At 39.7% G+C, this 25,309-nt stretch overlaps 1 protein-coding gene across 5 annotated transcripts in view; it reads right to left on the bottom strand.

Moving 5' to 3' along the window:
* LOC117934978 (inactive ubiquitin carboxyl-terminal hydrolase 53) overlaps nt 1-24,861 on the bottom strand; it is a 30,884-nt gene extending 6,023 nt beyond the window's left edge. The window contains exons 1-15 of one of the 5 annotated variants that reach the window (XM_034857008.1): nt 24,500-24,860; nt 23,604-23,712; nt 16,550-17,192; nt 15,242-15,334; nt 14,327-14,461; nt 12,918-13,028; nt 11,913-11,995; nt 11,577-11,661; nt 11,245-11,391; nt 10,152-10,301; nt 7,896-8,064; nt 6,670-6,816; nt 4,029-4,175; nt 1,219-1,990; nt 311-378 (exon numbers count right to left, since the gene is read on the bottom strand). In XM_034857008.1, the coding sequence (XP_034712899.1) occupies nt 311-378; nt 1,219-1,990; nt 4,029-4,175; nt 6,670-6,816; nt 7,896-8,064; nt 10,152-10,301; nt 11,245-11,391; nt 11,577-11,661; nt 11,913-11,995; nt 12,918-13,028; nt 14,327-14,461; nt 15,242-15,334; nt 16,550-16,693 (2,251 nt within the window). In that variant the 5' untranslated portion in view covers nt 16,694-17,192; nt 23,604-23,712; nt 24,500-24,860. The other 4 variants (XM_034857010.1, XM_034857006.1, XM_034857011.1 and 1 more) reach the window with 4 other exon arrangements.
* Nucleotides 24,862-25,309: the final 448 nt, after the last annotated feature.

The raw sequence follows: 25,309 nt of genomic DNA on the forward strand, positions 1-25,309 counted from the left end.
CACACACACACACACACACACACACACACACACACAATTTGACATACAAAACATTTCTTCTCAATGTACAGTACATTTGTAAATTACATGCTAAATATTTTACATTTTCCTTTATATTTTTGCTGTAATTAAACCTACCATGTCTAAAGAATACAAATAAAAAAAAAATAAAAAACACTGCTAGCTTTCTCTGATGATGTAAAGTACACACAGGTTTTGCCAGGAATAAACAGGATAAGCAGATTTTGCTTAGACAATGTTATTGGTGTGCAGAAATATGAAAAGATGCAAGCGTAAGAAAGTTACTTACCAGTGGGAAAGGTAGATAGCAATATGTCAGCCTTTAAATCTTCACTTTTTCTCTGAAGGAAGTGATCCCTAAAATACAAAATACATTCTTTTAATAATTATTCATGCATTGCAGATTGCAAAAAGATATTCCAATGCATTATTTTTTACCAACCACTTAAAAGAGACCAAGATGGATCCAAAAAAAGAGGAAATAAACCCTCAAGATCTCAGCCTAGATATGTTTTTATCATGATTGATTTCCATGGTGTAGTCTGATTCCCTTCTTGAATGTTGAGACAGCACTAGACAAAGCTTATTGGGGGGAAAAAACGGTGCTTATTATTTTTTTTAAATGCTTCCCCCTTTCTTGTAACTGTTGTTTACTGTGGGGCACATGCAGTTTCCTAGGGTAGGCTTTGTATTTTCTGTAAAATGTATAAAGAGGTTGTAATATAACTAATCAAAACATGCAGGAAGAATAGATAATGAAAGGAGCAGTACTTTACCAATTTACTGTCAAGAGATAAGCTTGAATAATTCACTAGTGGTTGAGAAAGTCAGCTATCCGCTGGCTCTCCCCTCTGAGTACAGAAGTTGTCAGCTAGTTGGGATCATTATCTCTAAACAAGACCTGTACTACAAAGCCAACAAATGACAGCCCAGCATAATAAGCCTGGCACATCTGCCTTGTGTGCGTTTATGTTAAATAGGTACTGCTATTTTTAGAACAGTTTGTTTGTTATGTTTAATCATTTAAATATGGCAGCATCTTTGTGGCTAAAATCCATAAATGAGTAGGGCATGAGATGACAAAGCAGCATTCTGACACTAGCATCATACAGCAAAAAAAAACATTTCTGCATCATACTTTGCAGAGCGAAGAATTTGTATCCTTGGCTAAGAAAAACCTAGATCACTCTTTTTTACCTCGTCAGATGCAGCTCAGGTGTGGGCCGCAGGTCCTTGGAAGAAAGGTTCTCTACCACAGGGGAGTCAAGATTTGCTGAGCCATTGCTTAGTCTGTCACTACTTTCATATCCAGATTCAGTTCGCTGGATCTTCCAGTTGTCGTTCCGCACTTTTAGAATTGCTGCGCCGTTTGACCTGTCCTTGTCATCTGAGTCCAGCGAGCTTCGGCTGCCCCCTGTCTCATGCCTCTGCTCATCCTCATAGATGGTCATTAGGCTCTTGGGTTTGCGCTCTTCTCGGCCTCCCCATGTAAACTCTCTGTCTCGCTCTCGGTCACGGGAGGGCGACTGACTGCTAGGTCTTCTCCATGGACTGTGCTGCCTTCGCTCTTGATTTACCAAATGATCACTAGTAACGGCACTCACAACACTGTCAACATTTAGGGCCTCACGAATGGGCTTCCAGGGGCGGCTGGACCTGCTGCGGCTGTTCCCTCCACTTCCAGGACGCTCTCTGGAGTCTTGGCTGCTGTCAGTATCATATCCGTTGGAGACATGGTCTAATTTCCGGCTGTAATGACCGCTACTGATAATGGGCACACTGGGCAACACTTGCACCTTTGAGTGAGTGCGAGCAGGTTCATGTGAGGACCGTCCACCAAGGTAGGGTGTTCGCTCAGTCCGTGTGGGACCTTTTCCTTGGCTGCTGTACAGACGAGTTTCCAGGTGTTGTTTGAAGCCATTCTCTGGAGGGGAGACGGAGCGGGAGTAGGTCCTGTCCTGACCTGGATCTGGTTTTAAACAATATAAGTTTCACAAGAGCTTGAATAATGATAAAAGCCAAACATATTGTAAATAATTATGTACAGTATATCTACTTAAACTTTCGCCAGAATTCCTATCCATAATACAAAAATGAATGCATCAAATGTAGTACCATATCTTTTGTTTAAAGAATTATGTATACAAGGATAAAATAGTATCCGATTGTCACATTTTCCATGACGCACCTGCTGCCAAAAAGCAGTGTCATGAATAACGTTACCAAGACAACACCAATGACTTTCACTGAACCCTCAACACCAAGACACAAAGCTGTGCTGAAGCACCGGGTAGGTTGGGCAGAAAGTGAGGGGAGGGCATGACAGGGTTACTGACATTTATGTGTGCAGATGACAGGAAAATGTGAATTATATCCGACAGGAGTCAATTTCCCTCTGTGGGGTGTACACAGAGGGTAGACAGCTCACAACGTTTTTTCAGATACACATGATGAAAGGTAGCAATTTAGTGTTTTTTGTGTGTATATGCATACATGCACGTGTTTTTCCAAATGTACATGATGTCTGCACATGATAGTAGACACACGTTCATGACGCACTATTTCAAGGACAATTCCAGACATAATAGCCACTTTCAAAATATGTGGCCAGACATCCTTCCTGGAAAGTACTTCATCTGTGTCAAGGTATACATGCAGCCACACACCTATATTACTCCACACAGCAGTGTTATTTCTAGACAGCACTCAATTGTCTGCATAAGATTTAATTTTCTAAATAAAATCTAAAAGATAATTATATTACATTTTGCATGGAAGATGTGGTGTTATAGTTTTTATCGTTCTCATTTTAATTGTAAGGTTCATCTATCTAGCCAATGCATTTTCCTAACTTAAAGCTGACAGTGTTTGAATCAGTGGCTGCATGCTTTGTATTGAAGTCAATAACCTAGAAAATCTGATCCGCATGTTTGAGGGTTCAAAAAGTAAATTTAATGCTACATATAACTGTCAGTCCTTGGTAAGCCTGCAAGAGATCAAGTCCCTATTGCTTGGGGATTTTTGCTGACTGTGTGCCGGAGTTAAATCACTTCAAAAAATGCTCCTTACATTTTTGCTCGAAAAGGATACTGTGTGTTTCAGAGAGCGAGAAGTTAGAAGGAGAGTTTCTGCAGCGTTGTCAACAGTACACAAGGGTGTTGATCATTTTGGAAGAATAGCAACATGTCTAAATCAATACAGCCAGAAATCATTTATAAATACCTTGGGGTTATCCCAGAGAGCAGCAAAGTTTCTTAAGCTTTTCTTGAGTGTTTTTTTCAGGAGAAGACCTTTTAGCAAAGTGCTAGCCTGGACATTAGCCCCGCTGCTGTAAATTTATACTACTTACATTAACTGTAGTGTCACCTCCAGCCTCGTCATTCATCATGGCAATGCCACTAGCTTCCTTTAGCCGACTGCATTCAATCATGATGGGACGTGAGCTCGCTGCTAACACAGGCTACGGATGGTGACATGGTGGATTTGGGAGTGTGTTACAACTGTGCTCCATAATTCCTTGACTGATACTTTACTGAAAGCAGTAATGTACTAAAAAGTAGACCAGTCAGCCTCCAAATTCATACCAACACACAAACTCACTTTGTGGGGTACAAAAAAGGGAAATGGGGAAAATGGTGGCAAGAATATACATTTGAGTGAAATTCTCCTTCTAATTAAATCATACAGTAAGTTTTTTGAACTATTTGGTAAGATCTAGTTTGAAGTGTACGTTTGTTTGTAAATGTCCACGTAGACCACAGCGGGGGCAACCAATGGCTCTGAATATGAGAGAGTGGGATGAAGGCAGGCTCCAACAGACGTCAGCACTTAATCCCCATTTTGACAAATTGCTCTTGAATTGCCAGTTACGTAAGGGCTGGGGAAGTGGAAGGCTAGCCTTTTGTTTCTTAAAACCCGGAAACTCTTGTGAGCGTGTGTGTGTGTGTTTATGTGTGTATGTGTTGTTGTTGTCTCGCATGTGCCTAATCTAAACATCTGTGACCAACCTCTGTAGCGTGACTCTGGCCTCCGCTGGCCGCTCCTATCAGGCTCTCTTCTGGATGGATGCATCACACGCACTTCTCCAGCTCTTTGGGCGACTTCTCGAGAAATCTCCCTGAGGCGACTCTTGGGATCGCTGGTGCCAATTTTCACTACAAATAGAGATGTTACATATTACCATACAGAATTTGGCACAAATGTCCCTAATGGAGAGACCGAGGGGATATAACCCGTAATTAATGTTGAAATTATTTTTTTCTCAGTTGAACTTCTGCTGAATCAGGTGGAAATTTATACAACTGCAGAGGTCATTCAAATTATTATTTTTCTTAGTGTACATATAAATATGTATTGTCACTACATCCTTTTCCTTGTAACGGTTTCCCATCTTTCCAGTCCCCAGAACCCACAAGGCACTGAGCATGCAGAGCGTGTAGATGGAGGCCACATTACAGCACATCAGTGTGCCGATGTATACGGTACATTTTCTGCTACATGAAGGGAAAGGCAGCAGTGTGGAAACACGTCCATGCAGAGGCTTCCCTGCTCTGTCTGATATTTTCACTTTGAAACACAAGGATTAGTCATGGAACTGGAAAATGTTTCATGAACTGGAAATGGAATGATCATACCGTGGTCCTGTTAGTTGTCTGAGATTTCAACAGATAACACCTTAATAATAATAATAATACAAATTTAAATTTATATAGCGCTTTTCACAAACTCAAAGCCGCTTTACAGGGCACAAAACAAAACAAGATTCAGGCACATATGAGAAGGGAGGGGGCGTGGGGCTATGGATAGGCCAAGGTGAAGAGATAGGTCTTGAGGCGGGACTGGAAGATGGTGAGGGACTCAGAGGTGCGGATCTCTTGGGGGAGGGAGTTGCAGAGCCTGGGAGCTGCCCTGGAGAAGGCTCTGTTCCCAAAACTGCAAAGGTTGGACTTGTGGATGCAGAGGAGACCGGCTGAAGATCTGAGGGGCCGTGAGGGTTGGTAAGGGGACTGCATTTCTTAGACTACATTCTCTTCAGCACCAAAAAAACTGAATGTGCAACAGTTTAATAACTTTTTTTTTTTATTTGACTGTGGTGCTTTTTAAAGCTCTGAGTGACTACTGCATTTTACTGTACTGATTTAAACCTCCCCTACACCAAACTTTGCTTTCAAGTGATGGTAAACAATGACACAGATCTCTAGGACATTTACAATTTCACACACTATACTAATAATATAACTTATATAATCTAAGGAGATTTTACCAGTTTGGTTTGCTTCTATGTTTTGATTCATTATCTTTTCAGTACGGCCATTTACTTAAAAGGAGAAATCCGGACATTTTTTAAGTTAATCTTGATAGTCATAAATATGCATGTACTTTCGATTGAAAAAAAAACGGCCCGAATCAGTGCAGGCAACACAAGTATCTGCAGCAACGTGTACGAGCTTCCACTGAGCTAAAATGGCAGTTGTTGGGGCAAGTTTTAGAGTGACTTTGTGCCTCTTAACAGACACAAAATGCAAATAAATTGTTAATGCAACATGAACAGGGCCCTTAAGTAACATCAAGATGTGTTTTCAACTCAGACATCGTTTAAATTCACCTACCGTGGTCGTCGTCTCGATCCTGCAGATAGCTGCTAGCTCCCAGCTGCCGTCCGGTGAGTGTGTTCAGCCAAGCTTCTGTGATGATCATCCTGACAACAATCCACGGAGCATTGTTGGCGTGGCTATGTCCCCCAGAGGACAGTTCATGTCACGTCTTGAAGTTTATTCCCCTCCCAAAAAACAGTACTGTTGTTGGGATGATTATCAAAGAATCCTGGCTGAACACACTCACCGGGCAGCAGCTAGGAGCTAGCAGCTACCGGCAGAATTGAGACAAGGACCAGGGTTGGTGAATTTAAACAATGTCTGAGTTGAAAACACATCTTGTTGTCACCTAAGGGTCCTTTTCATGCTGTACGGACATAATAATTGCATTTTATGTCTGCTAAGAGGCACAAAGGCTCTCTAAAATTGCTGTTTTAGCTCAGTGGAAGCTCATACACGTTGCTGCAGCTACTCTGTGTTGCCTGAACTGATTCTGTCAGGTTTTTTTTTCCCAAATCAAAAGTACACGCATATTTATGACAATGAAGATTAATGTAAAAAATGGCCCTAATTCTTCCTGAACTTAACAAATCTCTTATCCTCAATTTACACTCTTCTCACTACTTATACTTAAGTGTGTGCAGAATTGGCAGCTCTTGTGACCTCTGTCCTCAGCGAGGGTCCCTAATCCCCTCTGTATTACCAACATGGCAAGATTTAGTTTGACATCAAAGGCATTTAATTATCTGTTTCTCTGGGTGCTATGCCACATCTGAGCTTGTCACCAATCTGTGGACAAACATATTTATAATTGCAAGGCTACAAAATATAACCACTGCACATTGTGACTCATGTCTTTTTTGCAAATTTTTCACTCTTGATCCCTGCAACGCACCATTTCCTTAAGCACGCATTATTGACTAAACTTGTTTGAACAAAAAACAACACTTGATTAAATAACTTGTTGAAATGGAAATGTATGTATTGTGTTCCTTCCCTTCTTGGATTACAAATTTCTTTAAAAGATTTAGTCTTTACATTTGTCCTCTCTTACCTGGTCCCCTTCCTCCACTGGTCTGAGCACTGCCCCTGCTGAAGGTCGAAGGGATCTTTTCTTTGAAAGAACCTTGGCCCAACACGGCGTGCAGATTCTCCCTGGTGAGGTCCAACTTCTTGAGTGATAAAACTGGAGACTCAAAACCTGCGGAGCAAGAAAAAAAAGGAAACACAAAATTTTTTAAATGTCAAGTTAAGGCCATATTTGCAGGATTGTCTTTTTCATCAAAAAACACCTTGTTACTAGTAAGTCTTATGATAAAACATAAATTGATTTCAAACAAATACACTAACTGCACCTAAAACTAAAAACCAGAATTTTAAATTACAAAATCCACACAATGTTCTCCTTGGTTTTTGCAGGATCATCCAGTTTGGTCCGGCGCCCTGTCAGCTCTTATGAGCAGTGAGTGGATGCCACAGCTTGGACCTGGGGCACAGCCAGCATGGAGTGCTGGAGGAGGATCTTTAAAGGGATAAAAACCTCCCTAACCAAACAAATCCAGGGATATATAATCCAAACAGCAGAGATGTTCAGCTGTTTGCAAATTTTTATTACTGCCTGCAAATGCAACTAATATGATCAGGGATTTTACACATCCTACAGAGTAATATTTTGTTTGCTAAGGTTTCTCTGAATTTGATTACCATTTAAAGTGATTTGTATATACTAAGTTTTGTTTTTAATTTGAAAGGTTAATTAAATGTGTGTTGAGGGAGTAAAAGCACTAGCCTTGCAGAATGTTGCTTTAATAAGTTAATGAGATTACATGGGTAGGTTACAACTCAAGCTTGGTGGACAATAGGCAAATGGGTTTTTCAAAAAATTAAATGAAATAACAACAAAAAAAAGGAGGTTGCTGCACACCTCAGCTTTATATTCATGGTGTTTTACAATACAGCGCTATGATCCAATAGGTCACTTGGGATGGGTATAGTTAGTAAAATCAAAGAAAAATGCAGCTCACTCAACAGCACTAATAACCAAGATGAAAGCTCTAAAAGGAATCTGATGTTGTCATTTCCATAAAAAGGACACTAAATCAACCCCTCTTCTTACTCAACATAACAATGTTTAACCTCTACAGTGAAAAAGTTGTTTATAATGATAATGACATCATGATTACCTCTAACCTATTAGATACTTGTTCCAGTAAAGGTTTGCACAGTCTAAATGCAAAACCAGTAGGGATTGTTACACAAGCTTGTTTAGGTAGGTCATACCTTGCACTTTTCCATTGACCAGGGTCTTATTGTGAGACTGGCTGCTGTTTTTTTTTGAGGCATCATCTGTGGGGATAGCACTCCCGTCAGGGTTGGCATAAAAGAGGAGGAGAGGCTGGAAGTGACCTTTGATACATTTGCTGACCACATCTTTCCACCTGGAGCCGATCTACAGAAAAAGACAAAAGGAAAGGTGGTGAGTGCACCTATACGTGCAGATTTAAGCACATTGGATACAGTAATTCTGCATCTTTATGTCTAATAATACAGTAAAAAAATATTTTTAAACTATCTTTTGTGTGAAAATAATTTGTCATCTACATACGTTCTTTGGGATTATACATTTGAATATATTAAAGAGGTTTTAAAATGCTGTATTTCACTAAGGAAATCAAGCTACCATGGTCCAATTCAATTTAGAAAAGCAGACAGATTGTACACATAACAGGATCATTTACTTTCTTGTGACTCCATCTGTTTTCATTTGACAAAAGGGTAAACTGAATACAGCTCTCATGCAACACCAGAATGGCCCGACCCGAGTCAATCTTAACCGAACAGAAAACCATCTGACTGCTTTCATAAAATTCACTGGAAAACTTTTTAAAAAAAATCCCACCATTTTGTGCATAGTCTAATTTATGAGTCAATATATGACACTGAGGCCAAATTTCACAATCACATTAGCCAAGCTGTGTGAGGTGCGTGTCTCGTCATAAAGGCACCACAAAGGCAGGCTGCAGGCTAACAGATGCTTGTGTGCTCCTTAATTAAGCAAATGACAGTGGAAGAGGGGGGGAGGAGAAGGTAGGAGGATGAAATGAGGTTAAGAAGAACTAATGCAAAGCAAAACAAAGGAAACATAATCAAAAGGAATGTTGCCAAGATAGATATAAAATGATAATAAAAAGAAATGTACTGTGGATGTGAATGCTCAGCAGCCCCCTTGCCATGAACTGTAATGTGACAAGTAAATAAAGACTAAAAACCACAGCCATGCTAATTGCACTATGAGGATGTAACAATCTTTGCACCTACTGGTCTGAATGTTGCATTCATTTGAAATGGTAAACACATCACTGTGATCCCTGGGTCAGGTGTCCAGTTATAAAAAACTTAATCTACATCACAAGCCACTCAGACTTGAGTTCTCAGTGGTTATGGTACGCGTGCTGTAACTCACAATTCTGCTACAATATGCAAGAAATTATATTTCATTGTCCTCATTTAACAAAGAATGTTTTTATGCACTGTAAAGCAGCAATCAGGCTACGCTACAGTGGTCATTTAGCAGCTGGGACTTGGGGAGTCACAGAAATGCTGGCAAGTTTCGACCCAGGTATGGAATTGGCTGGCACTGAGCACTGTAGCTCCTCCATCTCAGTCGAAGGGGGGGCTGCACACACAGCACAAGCTGCTGATGGATTGACACAGAGCCAGCCAGCCACTGCACCACAGTCCCAGAGAAAATTGTGAGCATGTAAAACAAAAAGCATGCTCTCATGTGCAATCCGTAAAAATAAAACTAATATTTAGAAAAAGAGATGGGGATAGATGACAGGATTTACAGGCGATATACTGAACACGCACAAAACCACACACACACACACACCCACCACACACAAACACACACTCTTTAACTCGGCATTCTCACTGACCCTTTACTTTAACCAGTGAAGGTATCTTTAAAAATAATCATTACTGTTCACTACTGCAGAGTTGGGGAACTGCAGTAGAACTGGGGGTGGGGGGTTAGCTGACTCTTTAGTGTCATAAAGGCTTTTCAACCCAGGCCCATGAAGGGCAATCGATGTGGCTCCTTATTGGGCGATAAAGAGACTTGGTGATGGAGATAGGAGACGGAATATTGCTACTGTTTTCTGCTGCTTGTAAAAAAGACCACGCTTTATCCGAATAGCACATTTTCATGTACAGAGATTTCCGATTTTAAACTGTGGTCCCTCTGCACAATATTAACCTTCAAAAACCAAACTATGAAGACTTTTCTTGTGCAATATGCAACATCAAGCCATATAAAGCCTGATGGCTAACTATTTAATTCACCATGGGCTTCTCTATAAAAAAATTGTACAATTAATACAAAGGAAAGCATCAAATCCCATATTTAAAGAAGCTGGAACCAGAGAATGTTTTGGTATGGCATGATTTACACAATTGACTGATCACCAAAATAGTTATTAATTGCCTGTCTGAACTAATTTAGTTAATTAACAAATGATATAAGCACTGTCTCACCTCTTTCACAGTGGCGTCATCAAAGAAGACCCATTTGGAGGACTTTGTGTGGAAGGCGAAGGAACAGTAGTGGCGGCTGGAGTAGCAGATCATCCCCACAAGCTGTAGCTCTCCTTTTTTGGCATGCTCATCTGTCACCCTATAGAAGAGCTGTACAGAAACACACACACACACACACACACACACACACATATAGATATATATATACACACACACACACACATACAGTATACACAAATTACTAATTATCAGCGTCAACTCTTCTGTTGGTATGCTTTGGAAACGCACAAGAGGGAGCTGTCAAATAAAACGGTTTGAATACTTCAATAAAGACGTTATGTAATGTGTGAACACTGTACTGATGTGAACTTCACTGATTGATTTTTTTGATTTGTTAGCTCACCCAACACAGTGTAATCATGTGAACAGGCAACTGAGAAATATGTAGTAAGTCATCTGCCAACTTATTAATGTGTGTGAAAATGCGATTTCATGGAGAAAGAGTTAGACTTGGCCACATTGGTCCAATGCTCATGATATTAACACTGCAACAAAAGCAGCCTCAAACACATTTTTCCCCCATCTTAATGACGTCTGTTCAGCCCACATGTTACTTCAGACAGGCATGCACAAACACATGCTCGCTCAGGAAAACACAGAAATGAGGGGTGGAGCGTTCTGACAAGCTGACCAAGGCCAGCAGGGGCTTTTTGATCTGTGGCGCTAGCCAACTGGGCATTGGGCGTTGACTGCTTATGCAATGGCCCCGACTTACACAGAAATAAATCCCCACTTTATTTCCCACATATGTTCAATTGCACCAGAATAAACTGACCCTTAACAGCAAAAAGGAAATGACAGCTGTGTAAATGGAATAATTCCAAAAAGATACTGACAAATTGAACTTCGTCTGGAGAGAGTTCTTCTATTTCCTGTTGGATAACTAATTACTACATCTGAAAGGCTCAATGAAATGTTCTAACTGTATGTCAGTTTCCACGACTAGTCACAACATGTCACTAAATATTACTGAGAAGTTAAAAAACAGAAACAAAGTGTAAAATATACTTAAAATGTTTGATAAAGTACCCACCGCAGAAAGACTGAGATGAGAGCCCAGCGAGCGGATAACGTCTTCTGTGAGGTCTGACTGGTCAGAGTCCCAGACGAAGCCTATGGTAACTATCTCTGGAGAGTTCATGAGGACCCGTCTGATCCTAATCTTCTGGCCACAGTTGCTCTGGAGAAGAAGAACAAAAACACAAAAAATCTGAAGTTTTACCCAAAAGCAACATCACCCTATTACAAAATGAAAATCAAAAAAAATATTTAAGAATCACTACACTCCCAAAGAAACTTTATTTAACAAACAATGGAGAAAATTAACTGCTTAATTGCACATTCCTCTTTGCATAGGCCACTTACTGGACAGTTACGAAGGTCCCCTAACGTACTTGCTGCTTGTAACAGTTCCCCGAATGACTCGTCTTTGCTCTGGAGCATCTGTTGACTGAAAAAGATGATACGCTTTGTCAGCAGAAGCATGGGATATAACAAGTGAGTAAAAGGAAGAGAGACAGGGACAAATAAAGATTAAGGTACGGGGAGAGAAAATTGTTGTGTGTGTGAAAAGTCAGCTAAAAAGTTAAGTTATGGTCTTGTCACACATGTACAGAGAGAGACATAAAAATCGAAAACAGAGTGCAATTGGACAGATGATAATGGAGAAGCAAAGAAAGTTTCATATTGCCTGTGCCTTACCAGAGAGCGGTGGTGGAGACATAATGCACCAGCTCTGTAAACGGCAGTGGGTCGGAGGATGCCCCACAGCTACGGCACACAGACTGCAGAGGGGAAAGAGTTGAAGACCAAGAGGGTGATGATGAGCACAAAAAGATACACAGGTGTGATTTCAGCACGCATGTCTGCGATCAAAGATTAAGCCAAAGACACCTCTGGTGTGGGAGATCCGGGTTCGATTTCCACTGCAATACATCAACCAATGTGTCCCTGAGCAAGACACTTAACCCCTAGTTAGTATTTAATTGTTAAATCGCTTTGTGTCAGCCACAAGTGTCAGCTAAATGAAACTGTGGACTCGGTAGTCTTCAACTTAAAGGATTGACATTACCAAGTATACAATATATATAATATATATGAAGTTATCAATGTCCCTCTGACCATGGCAATCCTTGATAATATTTGGTGGTGCCCTGAAGTTGAGGTGGAACAAAATCCACTGACTGTGCCTCTAAGGGATTTAGTCCAAATGTGTATTATGTGTTTGATTCTGAGGTGGAACTGGCTTGGGACAGGGACAGCGTCAGTGATGGCATCACAGCCACAGGGAAGGGTGGTGTTGTGCTGGAATTTATGTGTACACCATCTGTGAGATATCCGCTGCTGCTGCTGTTGCACTGTGGGTTTGACCAGAAATACTCTCCTTATTCCACTGGGGCAACCCACTATCAAAACATGACGGATTGGATTTCTACTGTCTCTGACAGTGATTCATGTACCAGTGAGTGTGTGTGTGTGTGTGTGTGTGTGTTTGTGTGTGTGTGTGCTAATCCTATTATTGCCTAGTGTGTTTAGCTTGTCTACAAATTACTGTGGAAGCTGTGCAAACAAACAAACACTGTATGCACTAACACATTAAAAAAAGGGAAAACAATTAACACCTCCTTCTCAGGCAGCTTGCCACAGATTGGATATGTCTAAGTAAAAGAACAGAATATTCTTTATGTTTTCTAACCTCCTACTGACCTGCTCATAAAGTGACATAGCAAACTTCTGATGCGTGATGCAAGACTTTGAGGTGCAGGCATCTGTCTCCTCAGGCACAATGTGCAGGTGGATCCTCTCCAGGATATTCTCCTGTGACACAATGCAACATATATCAGGTGTGGGACAAGATATTTCCAAGACTGTTGTTAATTACAATGAAGGTATTCCCAAGAGTATAAATGCAACGCAGTAGGACACACCGTTACATATCAAGACTTCAATAATATAAACCGGACAGCAGAAGGAGCACATTTAAAGAGCAAGCTATACTCCATTTTAACTCCCACCTGTTTCTATGGAGCGCTTGTGAGTTTATAAAATATTAAGGCTGTAAGGTAGGCCTGCAAAGGTTACAGGCACAACTTCAGAGCCTGTTAATCTGACACCGGCTAAGTCCTCACATAAATTCTCCAACAGTACGCTGCAGCCAATGCATTACATGGTGAATGCTCAAGGGCAAAGATCTGTGTGGTATTAAGATTTAAGATTATCTATAAAAGATAGCAATTTTGGCATGCAAGCTTCCGTCTTAGATATTAAAGTTACTGCTAAAAAAGTAAACCAAATTTACTTTTTCTTCATCCATCTTCATCATGTGGTACATTTCTGAAGCTAAGTGACTTAATGTTCATACGTGTACAACCAGTGTTCACTTATAATCAAGTTCTCTCCACTACTGTTCTGTTTATCCATTGCTGTGTTAGCTGATTTCCAAAGTGGATAAACAAGTATTGTAGGATTAAATCAGAATGTATCCTGTACTGTCTGGGTATCCTGTCATGAAGATGAAATGCTCAAAAGCGTGAGAAGAAAATAAACTAATTCAGCCTGATGGACAAGAGAAAACAGTGTTGTAAAATGAAGAATAGAAAATGCTACAGGATCTGTTTGATATGTGATGGTTAAAGTCAAAATAAACTACATGGAAATTACACTGCGGTTAGGGAAAAACAAGTTGTGGCCAAACAATAAGTTGTTGTGCCAAAAGGTGCATAAAAACTGGTAGTGATTCGTAGAAAAGACGAAGGACGCATAAAACTGACTTCAAAAAAGGCACAGAAATGATGCAACATAAAATAGCCCAAAACAAGAGAGGTTCAAACACAACTCTGGTGCTTATATAACCTGTCATGATGATATTTAGCGGCAATGTGGCAGGGGTTGATGGGAGGAGAAGGGAGGGGAAGAAGATTTTCAGTGACCTCGCCAAACAGTTTGTTGCAGTGCATTACCCAAAATGTGTGGCAGTGTGTGCCACACATGTGTGGTATCACACAGACACAGACACAGACACACACACACACACACAGACAGACAGACACACACACACACACCTCTCCTAGCTAGCCTCCCTCGCTCAGGACAGCCGTGTTGCCACAGGAACTTACAAAGCACTCTGCGGCATCATCCATGAAGCCCAGCTGGAAGCGCTGCTCGTCCTTAAAGGTCTCTGCCAAGGCGTGACGCAGATTGTCAGAGGGCAGGGCGCGCTCACGACTGTGCTGGAACTGGGAGAAAATGCCCTGAAAAGGAGAATAAGAACTTGTCTGTTCATGGACAGTGGGACATTTTGTTTATTAAAAGCATTTGTGTCACCATACACAGTATGCATATGTGACCCAAACAGTTACCACATAAGAAACTGAAAAACAGGAACTCAAACTTAAATGTTAGCTTGCTCTAGTAATGGGCGATATAAACGGTATGCAATATAGACGATACAAAATACCACGGAGCCTTTCGTCAGCCTGACAATTCACTATATAACGGACAACTGGAATCTTGGCAGCCGGGGTTTGCAGACGTCGTACTTCCCCACTGAACATACGGCCGTTTGTGTGTGTGTGTGTGTGTGTGTTCAAATGAGTTACATTAGGCTGCAAGTAAGAAACTGTTTGAAATGTTTTTATTTAAAATATTGCCGCATCTTTGAAAGTGTACCAACTTTTAGAATGAAAGCAAAGAAACCTAATACTTTAAGCTTTTTCATTGTTAAAGTCCCTGCAACTAGCGTACTTCATTTTTATTATCTGAAACATTATGTTGTATAATTAAAGTTTTGCGCAACCAATGTTCCCAAAACTGCAAAAGTTTCTTTCCCTTTAAAAAATGAATAAAAACATTTAGCAGTTTGGCTTTCCTCAGGGTCTATGTAACCTGGTCCAAAATGGTTATATTATAAGTTATATATCATGATATATATGGTTATCACAAGACTGCAATGTATATTGCAAAATGGATTTTAGGCCATATCGCCCATCCCTAGCTTGCTCCCATTAAATGTGCTTCTGATTGTATTCTACCTTTAATGCACAAAAGATGCATGATTCTCCTAGACAGAAGTGTCCAGACAGCTGCCTCAAGCTGCGTCTGAAGATGTCCAGCTGCCATAATACCTACACAAAAGAAAAGAGAAGATTCCATTGATTCTTTACACTATAAAGGGTTACTCTGAACAAAACATTCAAGCATGTTTTAGGACATTAGGACACAGTCAGTCAATAAGACATTAGGACACAATCTCCAAGGACATGAGGACGAGGAGTGGATAAGAGGAACAACTCCCTCACAGAAACAAAGCCCCAGGTAATGATCATCTTCAACCAGCTCATCGGTTGTCTCACCCTCTGAGTCACACTCTCTGAGAGTGACCTCACTGTTAGGCTGACTGCAATAATGAACTAACTCGGCGGCTTGTCTCGAAATAGTCAAAAGTAGACAGTGACTCGGCTTTGTGATTTCTGAACAAGTGACGGTCATATTGTAAGAGGGTAGAACGAGGTTTGATGACTGGAGGATATCAGTAACAAGTGAGCAAATAAAGTTAAACAAGCAGGTACCAAAGTGAGAGAAAAGTAAAGTTATTAAAAAGCACCTTGTACAGTGTTATCAAGTGTACATAGTATGCATCAAATGTAGCTTTTTTTGTCCAAAATGTTGAGCTTAAATCCTTTTCTAGTGATGACAATGTCAGTCAGTTGACTTCTTTGGTCCAGATTGGAATAGTTTAACAAAAGTAGAGAAACAGAAAATATGAAGGCATACCAATACAGAACAAGGCAAACTGCTCCTACAAACAATTACAATTAGTTTTTAATATGAAATCAATTTATACATTTTTATTTTAAATCTTTTTTTATTTTAAGTAATGTTTAACTAATGCATTGTATGAAACCATGTTGGGTTTTTTATGCACCATCAGGACCATAGTACACTCTGTTGTATGGTATTGTAGAGTATCTGTCGTGTGTACATGCTGTCTGTGTTTATTTGTTTTTACTATGGCTGCAGCATGGGTTAAGTGTCCAAGACAAATGCCCTACGTTGTTGGAACTTAAAAGTTAATTTGAATTTTTAATGAACAAATAAAACTGTAGCACATTATAGTTTATAACTAAATACACCTACGTATACTGACTAGTTTAAAAAAACATTTAAAGAAGTAATTCTAGTAACTTAACAAGAGGATGCACAAGCTTCCGTGACTCCTGCTCACATCCACCTACTTTTAAATGATTGTTTAATGTATCGACAGGCACATGGTTTAATCATTTCAAGAAATGATGAATTAAATCCTTCCACAAACAACAAACGCAACAGGACAGACCTACCTGCACAGCACTGTTGAGGAAACAGCTGTTCTGACCCGGCTCGTTCAACAGTCCTTTGGTGGGGGCCAAAGACAGCATGCTCCCCGGTTGGTACGATTTCCCCAGATTGCCCCCTGGCTTCCTGAAGAACTTGACCCATGCCATTGGATAGTGGGGTCTGCCTTTAGACCGGTGGGAAAGTCAGACGGGGCAGGTTGGTGCTGGGATGAGATCCCTTGGCCCCTGAAGAAGTGACTCCCCAACAGTCTGGGCTCAAGTTATTCCACGAGCTGCAGCAGCTGCCCTGCTAACCATGGGCTTCCAGTCCGTTTCCGCACCTCATGTAGACAATCCTTTTACTTCGTCCAATACTTAAAAAGTTTTTCCACACACCAAAAAAAAAAAAAAAATTCAACACAAAAGAATTATGATCCAAGTCTTCGTTTTGGGAGGCCTTTGATGATCAGTGGTCTGATATGTCATACAACATGCCTCAGTCATCCTGTAGTCTTGATGGCTCTGCACAAAGCTTTAGAAAGGATTGTGGATGCATATTTTTTCGCATGGTCCTGATGTAATTGAGGTTTCCTTCAGCTGCAGTCAATTGTCCCTCTCGGAGGTCCATCCATAGTAAAGGTTTATCCAGGCTGGACAGCAAACACGGCTGGGCTGTTAGAGAAAGAGAGAATGAGATTAAATGAGATTTTAGATGACATTATGGGGCTTATTATCACTTACAGTTTTTTTCTAGTGTGTGAGCACTATTCACTTTCACTGGACATTTTGTAGGTGCTTTATAAAATGACAGTCATTGTATAATAACAGAAATATAAAACACTACATTGTTCATATTTTTGCTCATTCTAGGTTAGATGTCAAACTAGACATGTCAACAAAGCTTATATATTAACTTTTACACACACCCTTTGCACTGGAGGTGTGTCACACTAAAGTTTCCCCCAGCAAAAGTTGCATATTAACATTCTGACAGAATTAGTTTAATTTCCTTAACAATTGAAGACAACGGCCAAGAGACATTTCAAAAGGAACAAGCAGACATGTTTACAACAATTGAGCACATTTTCATTTTATAAATGTACACAAAAAAATGTGAATAGAGATACCAATAGAAAACAAAGGAGGAGGCAACCTCCAACATTAACTAACTAGTAAAGGTCTACTCACCACAGACTCGTCTTCCCCGGCTCGTAATATGGATTACTGCTGACCACAGTCTCCCTAACCCTTTAATATTCACTTTGACTCATGGTTATTTGGATTATCGACTAATCTGTTATTTCTCCATCCAACTCAAATCTATAATATATAAAATATAAGGACAAATACGGGTGAGAAGTAACCAAAGCCCGAGTCAAACCAACAGATAAAAATCTTCATTTTACAATTTGTGAATCTACAATTAATGAAAAGGACAAATTTTAACCAGAAAATAGGCCTCCACGATTAATCGTAAAAACAAAAAAATCTTGATTCAAACTATTCACGATTTAAATTTTAAATATATTTGTTTGAATGTTTAATTTTTTTAAACATTTTTTAACATTGGTTCTCATTTAACTTTAAGGGCTGAATGCATCACAAACGCTACTACTTCCTTCTGGGAGTTGTAAACATAGACTGGATAAAATAGGTGTCAAAGCGCTCCCGAGTGCTGCGATGCTCTCCCTCTCTTCATTGAAGCCTCTATGTTGACAGGCTTGTGGTGATGAGCAACGTGCTATAGGTGCCAAAAGAAATCTATGTTTGGTACGGCCAATTTCTTTTTTCATAGTGCATATGTGCAATAAACATTACACTTTGTGAGAAAAAAAAATCATGGCGGAGAATCATGGTATCAATTCTAAGCTAATAAATTGTGATTCATATTTTTCCCCGAATCATTTAGACTTTTAGACCAGAAAAAGTTTAGTATTTTGACTTGATACCTGAAACATGTATTATCATAATTGTCACTAATTAGCCTAATTGTCACTAATTAGCCTTAGATTTACAATATAACTGTGTCCCTATTGTAAAATAACATTGCCTGGGTCTACACTGCCATGTTCTTCCAACATTTAAGTTTGCAGATGTAGCTCCAGATGATGGTCAGAAATGTGTGGCCTGTGTGTGATTTTAAAATTTCGTTATTATAATAAACCACTAAAGATGCAGTTCGATTTATGAAACTTGTAGTCCATGCAGCATCAACATAGTACGAAAGACCAACAAAATCTGCAGCGAATGTGCACCTATGAAAGCAGCGCTGAACACAGACTACTTTATGAGGTTTGATCGATGTTTGTACTGAGTGAGCCAGTGGAAGCTATGTCTAGGTATTTACAATAGTGAATGTCCCAAGAAGTACACACTGTATAATCATGGACTGTGAGTTAATGTGTATTGTGATTTTTATACAATACAATGATACAAAGCGTGTCCAGTTTCTTCATGGAAAACTGCAGTTGTGGCAAAGCAAAAGTACAAAGAAGCAACAATGTGCAACAGTTCTGTGTGATACGTGGTGATTCAGCCTCTTTTACTCACCAACACCTAAAATAATAACCTCATAGAATAAACCTTAAAACATGTTGTTATTCAGAGTGAGAACAAAAAAAATACTGCCCTACTTTGCACTAACAATGAAACTTCCCTTCTTTCGACAGTCCCCGGAACAAAAAGTTTCAGCCAAGACTGGTTGGGCAACATTTCTATCCTGGTACTACAGGAATCCTTATCCTTATTATGATGTTGCAACAATGTCCCTTCCCAGGAGGTTAATGGTGCCACCTGAAGGTTAGTAGAATTAACAGTCATCTTTGTGATTCAACCAAAAAACGCTAATGTCTTTGCAACTGGACTCCATAGCAACAGCATTCCAAAGCAATCACTTAGGCTCACAGTTGCTTAAGAGGTGCTGTTTTTTCGGATTAGTTTCGAGGCTTGAAGGGTGAGAGGAAAAACTGTACACTCCACCTATACACCCCGCCTTTACTAATGACATCACAGCAATCGCATGCCCTGACATGTTTGTGCGATCTGTATGTTTTATCATAATCTCCTTCTATTATTATTATTATTGAAGGGATGCTACAAACACTTTGGCTGTGTAGAATCTCTTCTAAAGACAATACCACACATTCAACATCCACTGGATGGCGTGGAAAATGAAGCCAATGCAAGTTTTGTATTGCAACACTGTTGACAACAGTGAGAGTAAACATGGCTCTGCCATTCTGGTACTAGAAATGTGATTGCATTATAGTGGTCCTCTTGAAATCTGCCAACCTCACTTATGTTAAACTTTTTTAAGTCTGAGCAGAACTGTCACATGCTGACTACAATTCGATGACTGATTTCATTTTCATTGATTATCATCTGATACTTAAGGGCAAAGATTATCATTTTTCAACTCTGGAATAATATAATACATTTCCTTCAAACATGTTTTCTTTAGCGATATGGTGAGGCCATGGCTGAGAAGAACTTGTTAACATTTCCGCCACATCCGTTGCCCCCCCCCCCCATAAATTAAAAAGACATTCCAGGTTTATCAGATTAAGCATGACACCTTTCACCTGACAACATCATGTGACTAGCAGCATGTGTTTGCACTGCGGGACAGGCGCACATTTTTAGACATGGACTGGCTGAGTTACAATCCAGAGAGGTTAAAGTGGCACATACTGCACCTAACCTGTGAGCAGGGATACAGTTGATCGAGTGAAGAGTAGGAAAGACTGATGCACATTGTCTGAACAGCTAGCCAAGCCGATTTGTTTCAACAACATTCATAATCGATTTCATATGCTGCGGTTTTATGAGTTTTTAGTAAAAGATCTTTTCATAAAAACTGACAACCGATCTATCATAATTGACTTCAACTGAATGCAGCCATGTGATAAATAGGCCTCCTTGTTTATAAACCTAGGTGGAGATAGTTACTCAACTGGCTCCTCACAATATTTTCTAGGAACTATGATTACATCATTACCAAATGCAAGCCAAGACAGCTGTTGACACCCTTCCGATTCAAGTCTTAGCAGTGAATGAAACTATTATCTTCACGCTGATGTCCTTACTTTGAGTTGATCCTCACAAGTTTGTCAATTGGTAAAAAAGATAAGCTCATGTTCATATGATAGTCCGTTGGTCTTTGTACAGGTTTGTCCAATTTCTCTCTGTGCCATTAACTACTTTTTATTTAAATGTGAATGCTATATTTTTCATCTTTGTGATGCGTGTCATTTTTCCTCACAGATGGTTGGTGAGGTGGAAGGTGTTTTATACATTATATTATTATTTTCCAAATCTTATTCAATACGCAAGTTTGAAGGATTGGTCTATGACCTTTTTTTTTTTCCTTTCTTTAACAACTCAGTTTTGGTCAACCCATCTTTGTAAGAGCTTAATGCTGGAGTTAATTTGCAAAGGTTAGCTGGTTAAAAACACACCAACTCTACTTCACGAAACAGACCCTTGTAATTTAGGACATTGTACAACAACGCAACAACATACACACAGAGAATAAAATAAAAATCAAATTGATATAAATGTAAACTAATAACTGAATTACCAACTTCATAAATAACGGCCTAACTAAAGTAAATACCAATTTAATGACCCATAATACTGCTAGGAGCTTTTAATGTCATTGCCCAATGAGCTTGTGTGCCAATATTTCCAACTTCTAAAAGCTGTGACTGAGACCTGTGACATTTAGAAATAAGAATTTTACAGGTAAAAAACAACTAACATAACTCTCCTTGCATTATGGAACAGGTCTAAATAAAAGCCAAACAACGTTTACTCTCAGCTGCACCAGTACAGCACGCCCAGTCTTCATTTATAGACAAAGGCTTGCTCAGACTTGTCAGGCAAAGTCCATGATTGACTTCTTCCTTGTCATTGGGAAAATGCATAGGCGAGCACCTTGGAGCAATCAGCCAACGAGTGTTGTGCATCAGCACCTTCAACAAGCTGGGGAGTCAGTAAGATGTGGGCATGTTTGGTGTGAAGTCAAGGGGAGTCGGATGCTAAAATCTCTTTACTAGTGATCTGTTGATGGATAGCGTCATTGAGAATGATTCAATTGATCTCATTCTTATGGTAATACAAAGAGCCGCTGATGAATCAATCTGTGGTAAATTGAGTCACATTAATTCCATGTCTATAAAATGTAATAGAAACACATGGTGGGAGCAGCACAAAGGGAGAAGAAGCATTTAATGTATATAAAGAAGCCTTTTTTGGAACGATTTAGCTCACTTCCTAATACCCACAATGAAAATTGACAATTCTCTCTAGAACACAAACAATTTCTCATGGGTCACACACACACATATCCTTTTGAATTACCTTATATTACTATTACCTTGATAAAAACATGTCTTGCCCCACGGCACAGTACAAATTTCAGCCTCTCTACAACTTCTGAGATACTATGAGATAAACGGCAGTACAGTCTACCTTTTTCTTAAACAGATCAATATTCCCATCAAGCCAGTGCATCATGCACCTGCATGACAACTAATAGCTTTCCCTCGTGTTACTCCTCAACTTTCACTTACTGAGGATTACGTTCAACAGAAAGTTTGACTCCCATGAATAGCAAGTTTTTGAAAATGGTTTTTCCTCTTTTTAGTCAAAACTTTTTAAGCTATCTAATATCTTATTTTAAACAAGAAACTTGTGAATAATTAAATTTCAACTTCAGACAAATAACTTTGTAGATATGCTCAGTTATATTTTGTGTTTCCACCTTTTCTCACCTACAATGTAGTTAATGTAAAGCACACATGGACCTGTTCTTCTTGCAACATCAATACATGGTTTTATGTTGTCACCCAGCCAAATGTTTTAAGATACAAACTTGAATGTTAAATCAATTCTATAAGAAACTATTTCACTACATCTGAAAGTTGCCTGGGTGGTGTTATACTGGGAAAAAAAGCTAAAAGTATTCTAATGAACGGCATAAAAAATGCTGAGCAAGGTAACAGATTGTATCGCGTTTGTAGTTATAAACTGCAGTTTCAAAGACTGCACTACTCCTATATTGCACCTGTCGGAATTTTATTTAAGTGTTGAGTAATCCCCCACTGAATTTAAAATCCTTCACTGGTACGCGGTGTGAGAATTAACATGGTCTTTTTACATGCCGCAAGTAAAAACAAATCTAAAAAATCTCTATTTTGGGTGCTGTCATGCAAACTTGTTATAAGTCTGACTCCTTCTGATGTTCACCTTTTCATAGAACTCTCACAGATGGCCGTCTCCCACTTCATCTGTGTTTTAGTGATAAACTAAGTGTCTAACATCAGAACATAAACAACTTTCTCTACAGTTCCTCTCCACTGTAAACACAATGTTCTAATATCTATGATTTAATGCATCTACTTTCCACAATTCTTCTGTTAGTCGGTTTTTTTTTAATTAAGAGTTGGAACTGGGCAAATACACAAAAGTCTTAAAAAAACATCCAAAGCCTTGCCACAAGTAGCCACTGCCTGTGCAAGAAGAAGCAATAAAACATGACCCTGCATGCTAAAACAGTGAAACTTTGCTGCAACATTCCCTACGGACTGCAGACACGGTTTAAGCCTTCAGGCAACAATGCAGTGGTCGTTTCCTGTGTGGGCTTCCTGCTCAAAGGCTTGCCGCTTTCCAGCACACGGTCACCGCGTTCAACCCTGTGAAACTGAACAGGTCACCCACGCTACACTGAGTCACCCATTATTCCTTACAGAGGAAAAGGCAGAACAAAAGCACCATGTTCCAGGATCCCAAAGAATCCGATTAAAATATAACATCCTCTTCTCCACTCGTATAATTGCTTCCTTAATAGTCCCACATTTTGCAGCAGTTGCCAATACATATCAAGTGCAGGGTTGTTGACCAACTACTCTGCTCCATTTTTTTAAATCTTCAACTTTAGTAAAAAATATATATACAATTATACAATTTAAAATTAAATACAAATTGCAAACCACTGAGTCAAGTAAGTATCATCTGTCACACTATTTATCAAAAGCAGATCTACACATGTAGGCCTACCTCATAAAAATACACTTACTTCAAGTAGCTTCTCTTGCTCGACACACTTGCATCAAAAAGTTGACAGAAGGCGAACTATCAAAACTGGTTCTACAGCATGCTTTCATATAAATTTCACCATCTCAGTCCTAAAAGAAATGTTCACGAGTGTGCATGATGTCTACAGGGCTGATCTCACTGCTTCATCACCACTGTGTATATGGGACTGAGGTCTGCTGCCCCCTGAGCCCTCTCATCACTAGAATAAATTAAAGTGGGAGAAACCGGTTCTCTGATGTTTTGACCAAATATAAAAAAGGGTGTTCAAAAATTACGCAATATGAAAACTCTGTCCACAACTAACCCTAACAGGAGACTTGGAAGAACACTGTGCTTGTTTGTCCTGAGGTGACACAACGCTATAGATAGAGAGTTGATATTTTACGTTATTAAAATATAAGGAAAGCATATTTATGGCCATGTAAATACACATTTTACAGACTAAGGACATATTGAGTTGAAATAAAATGATGAGCAGAAACTTAAGCCTCATTTTCGTTACGTTAGCAATACATTTTAAATATTTAACGTTAATAAGCATAACGTTACGTTAGCTAACCATCAACAACAATGCGACGACGGACGACTTTTAAAAGGAAATACCAATAGTAAGTTAACCAGTAAGACAAAATGAACTGTAAAAATTTAAAGTTAGTCTTCTGGTGTTTTACACATTTAAACACCACAATGGTAATTTGACAAGTGTGCTAACTAAAGCTACATGACCGTCTAGAAGCAGCTAATGCTAGGCCTACCTGATTTCCGACTTACCTGAGTTCCAGGTAAAACTATATTTCCGCCCCACGTACTGCTGGCAATAGTAAAGTTTGAAGAACTAACGTTACTTAAGTCAAACTCAAATAAAGAGCTACTCACCTTCGAGAGAAAAATAACACGAAGTGCGAGAATATCCTCCACAACAAGAGTTGAAGTATTGCTTTGAGTTTCGGGAGGAGGGACTGAGAAGCCGTGGGAGCTGGTTAAAATGTAGGCTACTTCAAGGCAGAGACAGGCGCTGTAAAGTAAAACACCAACCACAAAACAATGTATTTTCTTTACGCCGCTGAAACTTCACTCTCTCTCTCTGTCTGGCTTTTATAGGATTTCTTTTCTCTCATAAATTCCACTTCGTACACAGCAACCGCCTCTGTCCACTTGCGAGATATTCCGGTTTATAGAGAGGTGCGGGTCTGCTGCAGTTCGCTGCTGCGCGGCGGTAGTGCGCAATGGTCGCTTGGTAGATTTCGGCACCTGAAATGTTGGATTAGAGATGTTTTCAGAAAGCTGAGATGTCAAACCCCGCCTCTTCAACAGTGTATTTACTGCAGTCTGCCATGCTACTGTACATCGCTGCTACAGCACACACACACACACACACACACACACACACACACACACACACACTCCAACACTCCAACATTTGCAGAGCGCCAACTCTGCTGGCAGGGTTGTTAATGTTGCTTTATGGTGCAGAGGTTTGCAGTTAGCCCACTACAATACATAGTGTTAGTTTACAACTGTCCATCTGCATCATATACATACTTGACATTTGGTTTAAAAGTAGCTTGTCTTTCTAAACCTGGAAAATCACTTAAAACGCATTTGGATGTTGTTATTGTGTTGTTTTTGTGGTTGTCTGCCTCCAGGGATGCCAACATTTCTAGAATATCTGCATGCATATAGTTG

The sequence above is a fragment of the Etheostoma cragini genome, chromosome 19 (assembly GCF_013103735.1).
Source record: "Etheostoma cragini isolate CJK2018 chromosome 19, CSU_Ecrag_1.0, whole genome shotgun sequence".
Taxonomy (NCBI): Eukaryota; Metazoa; Chordata; class Actinopteri; order Perciformes; family Percidae; genus Etheostoma; species Etheostoma cragini.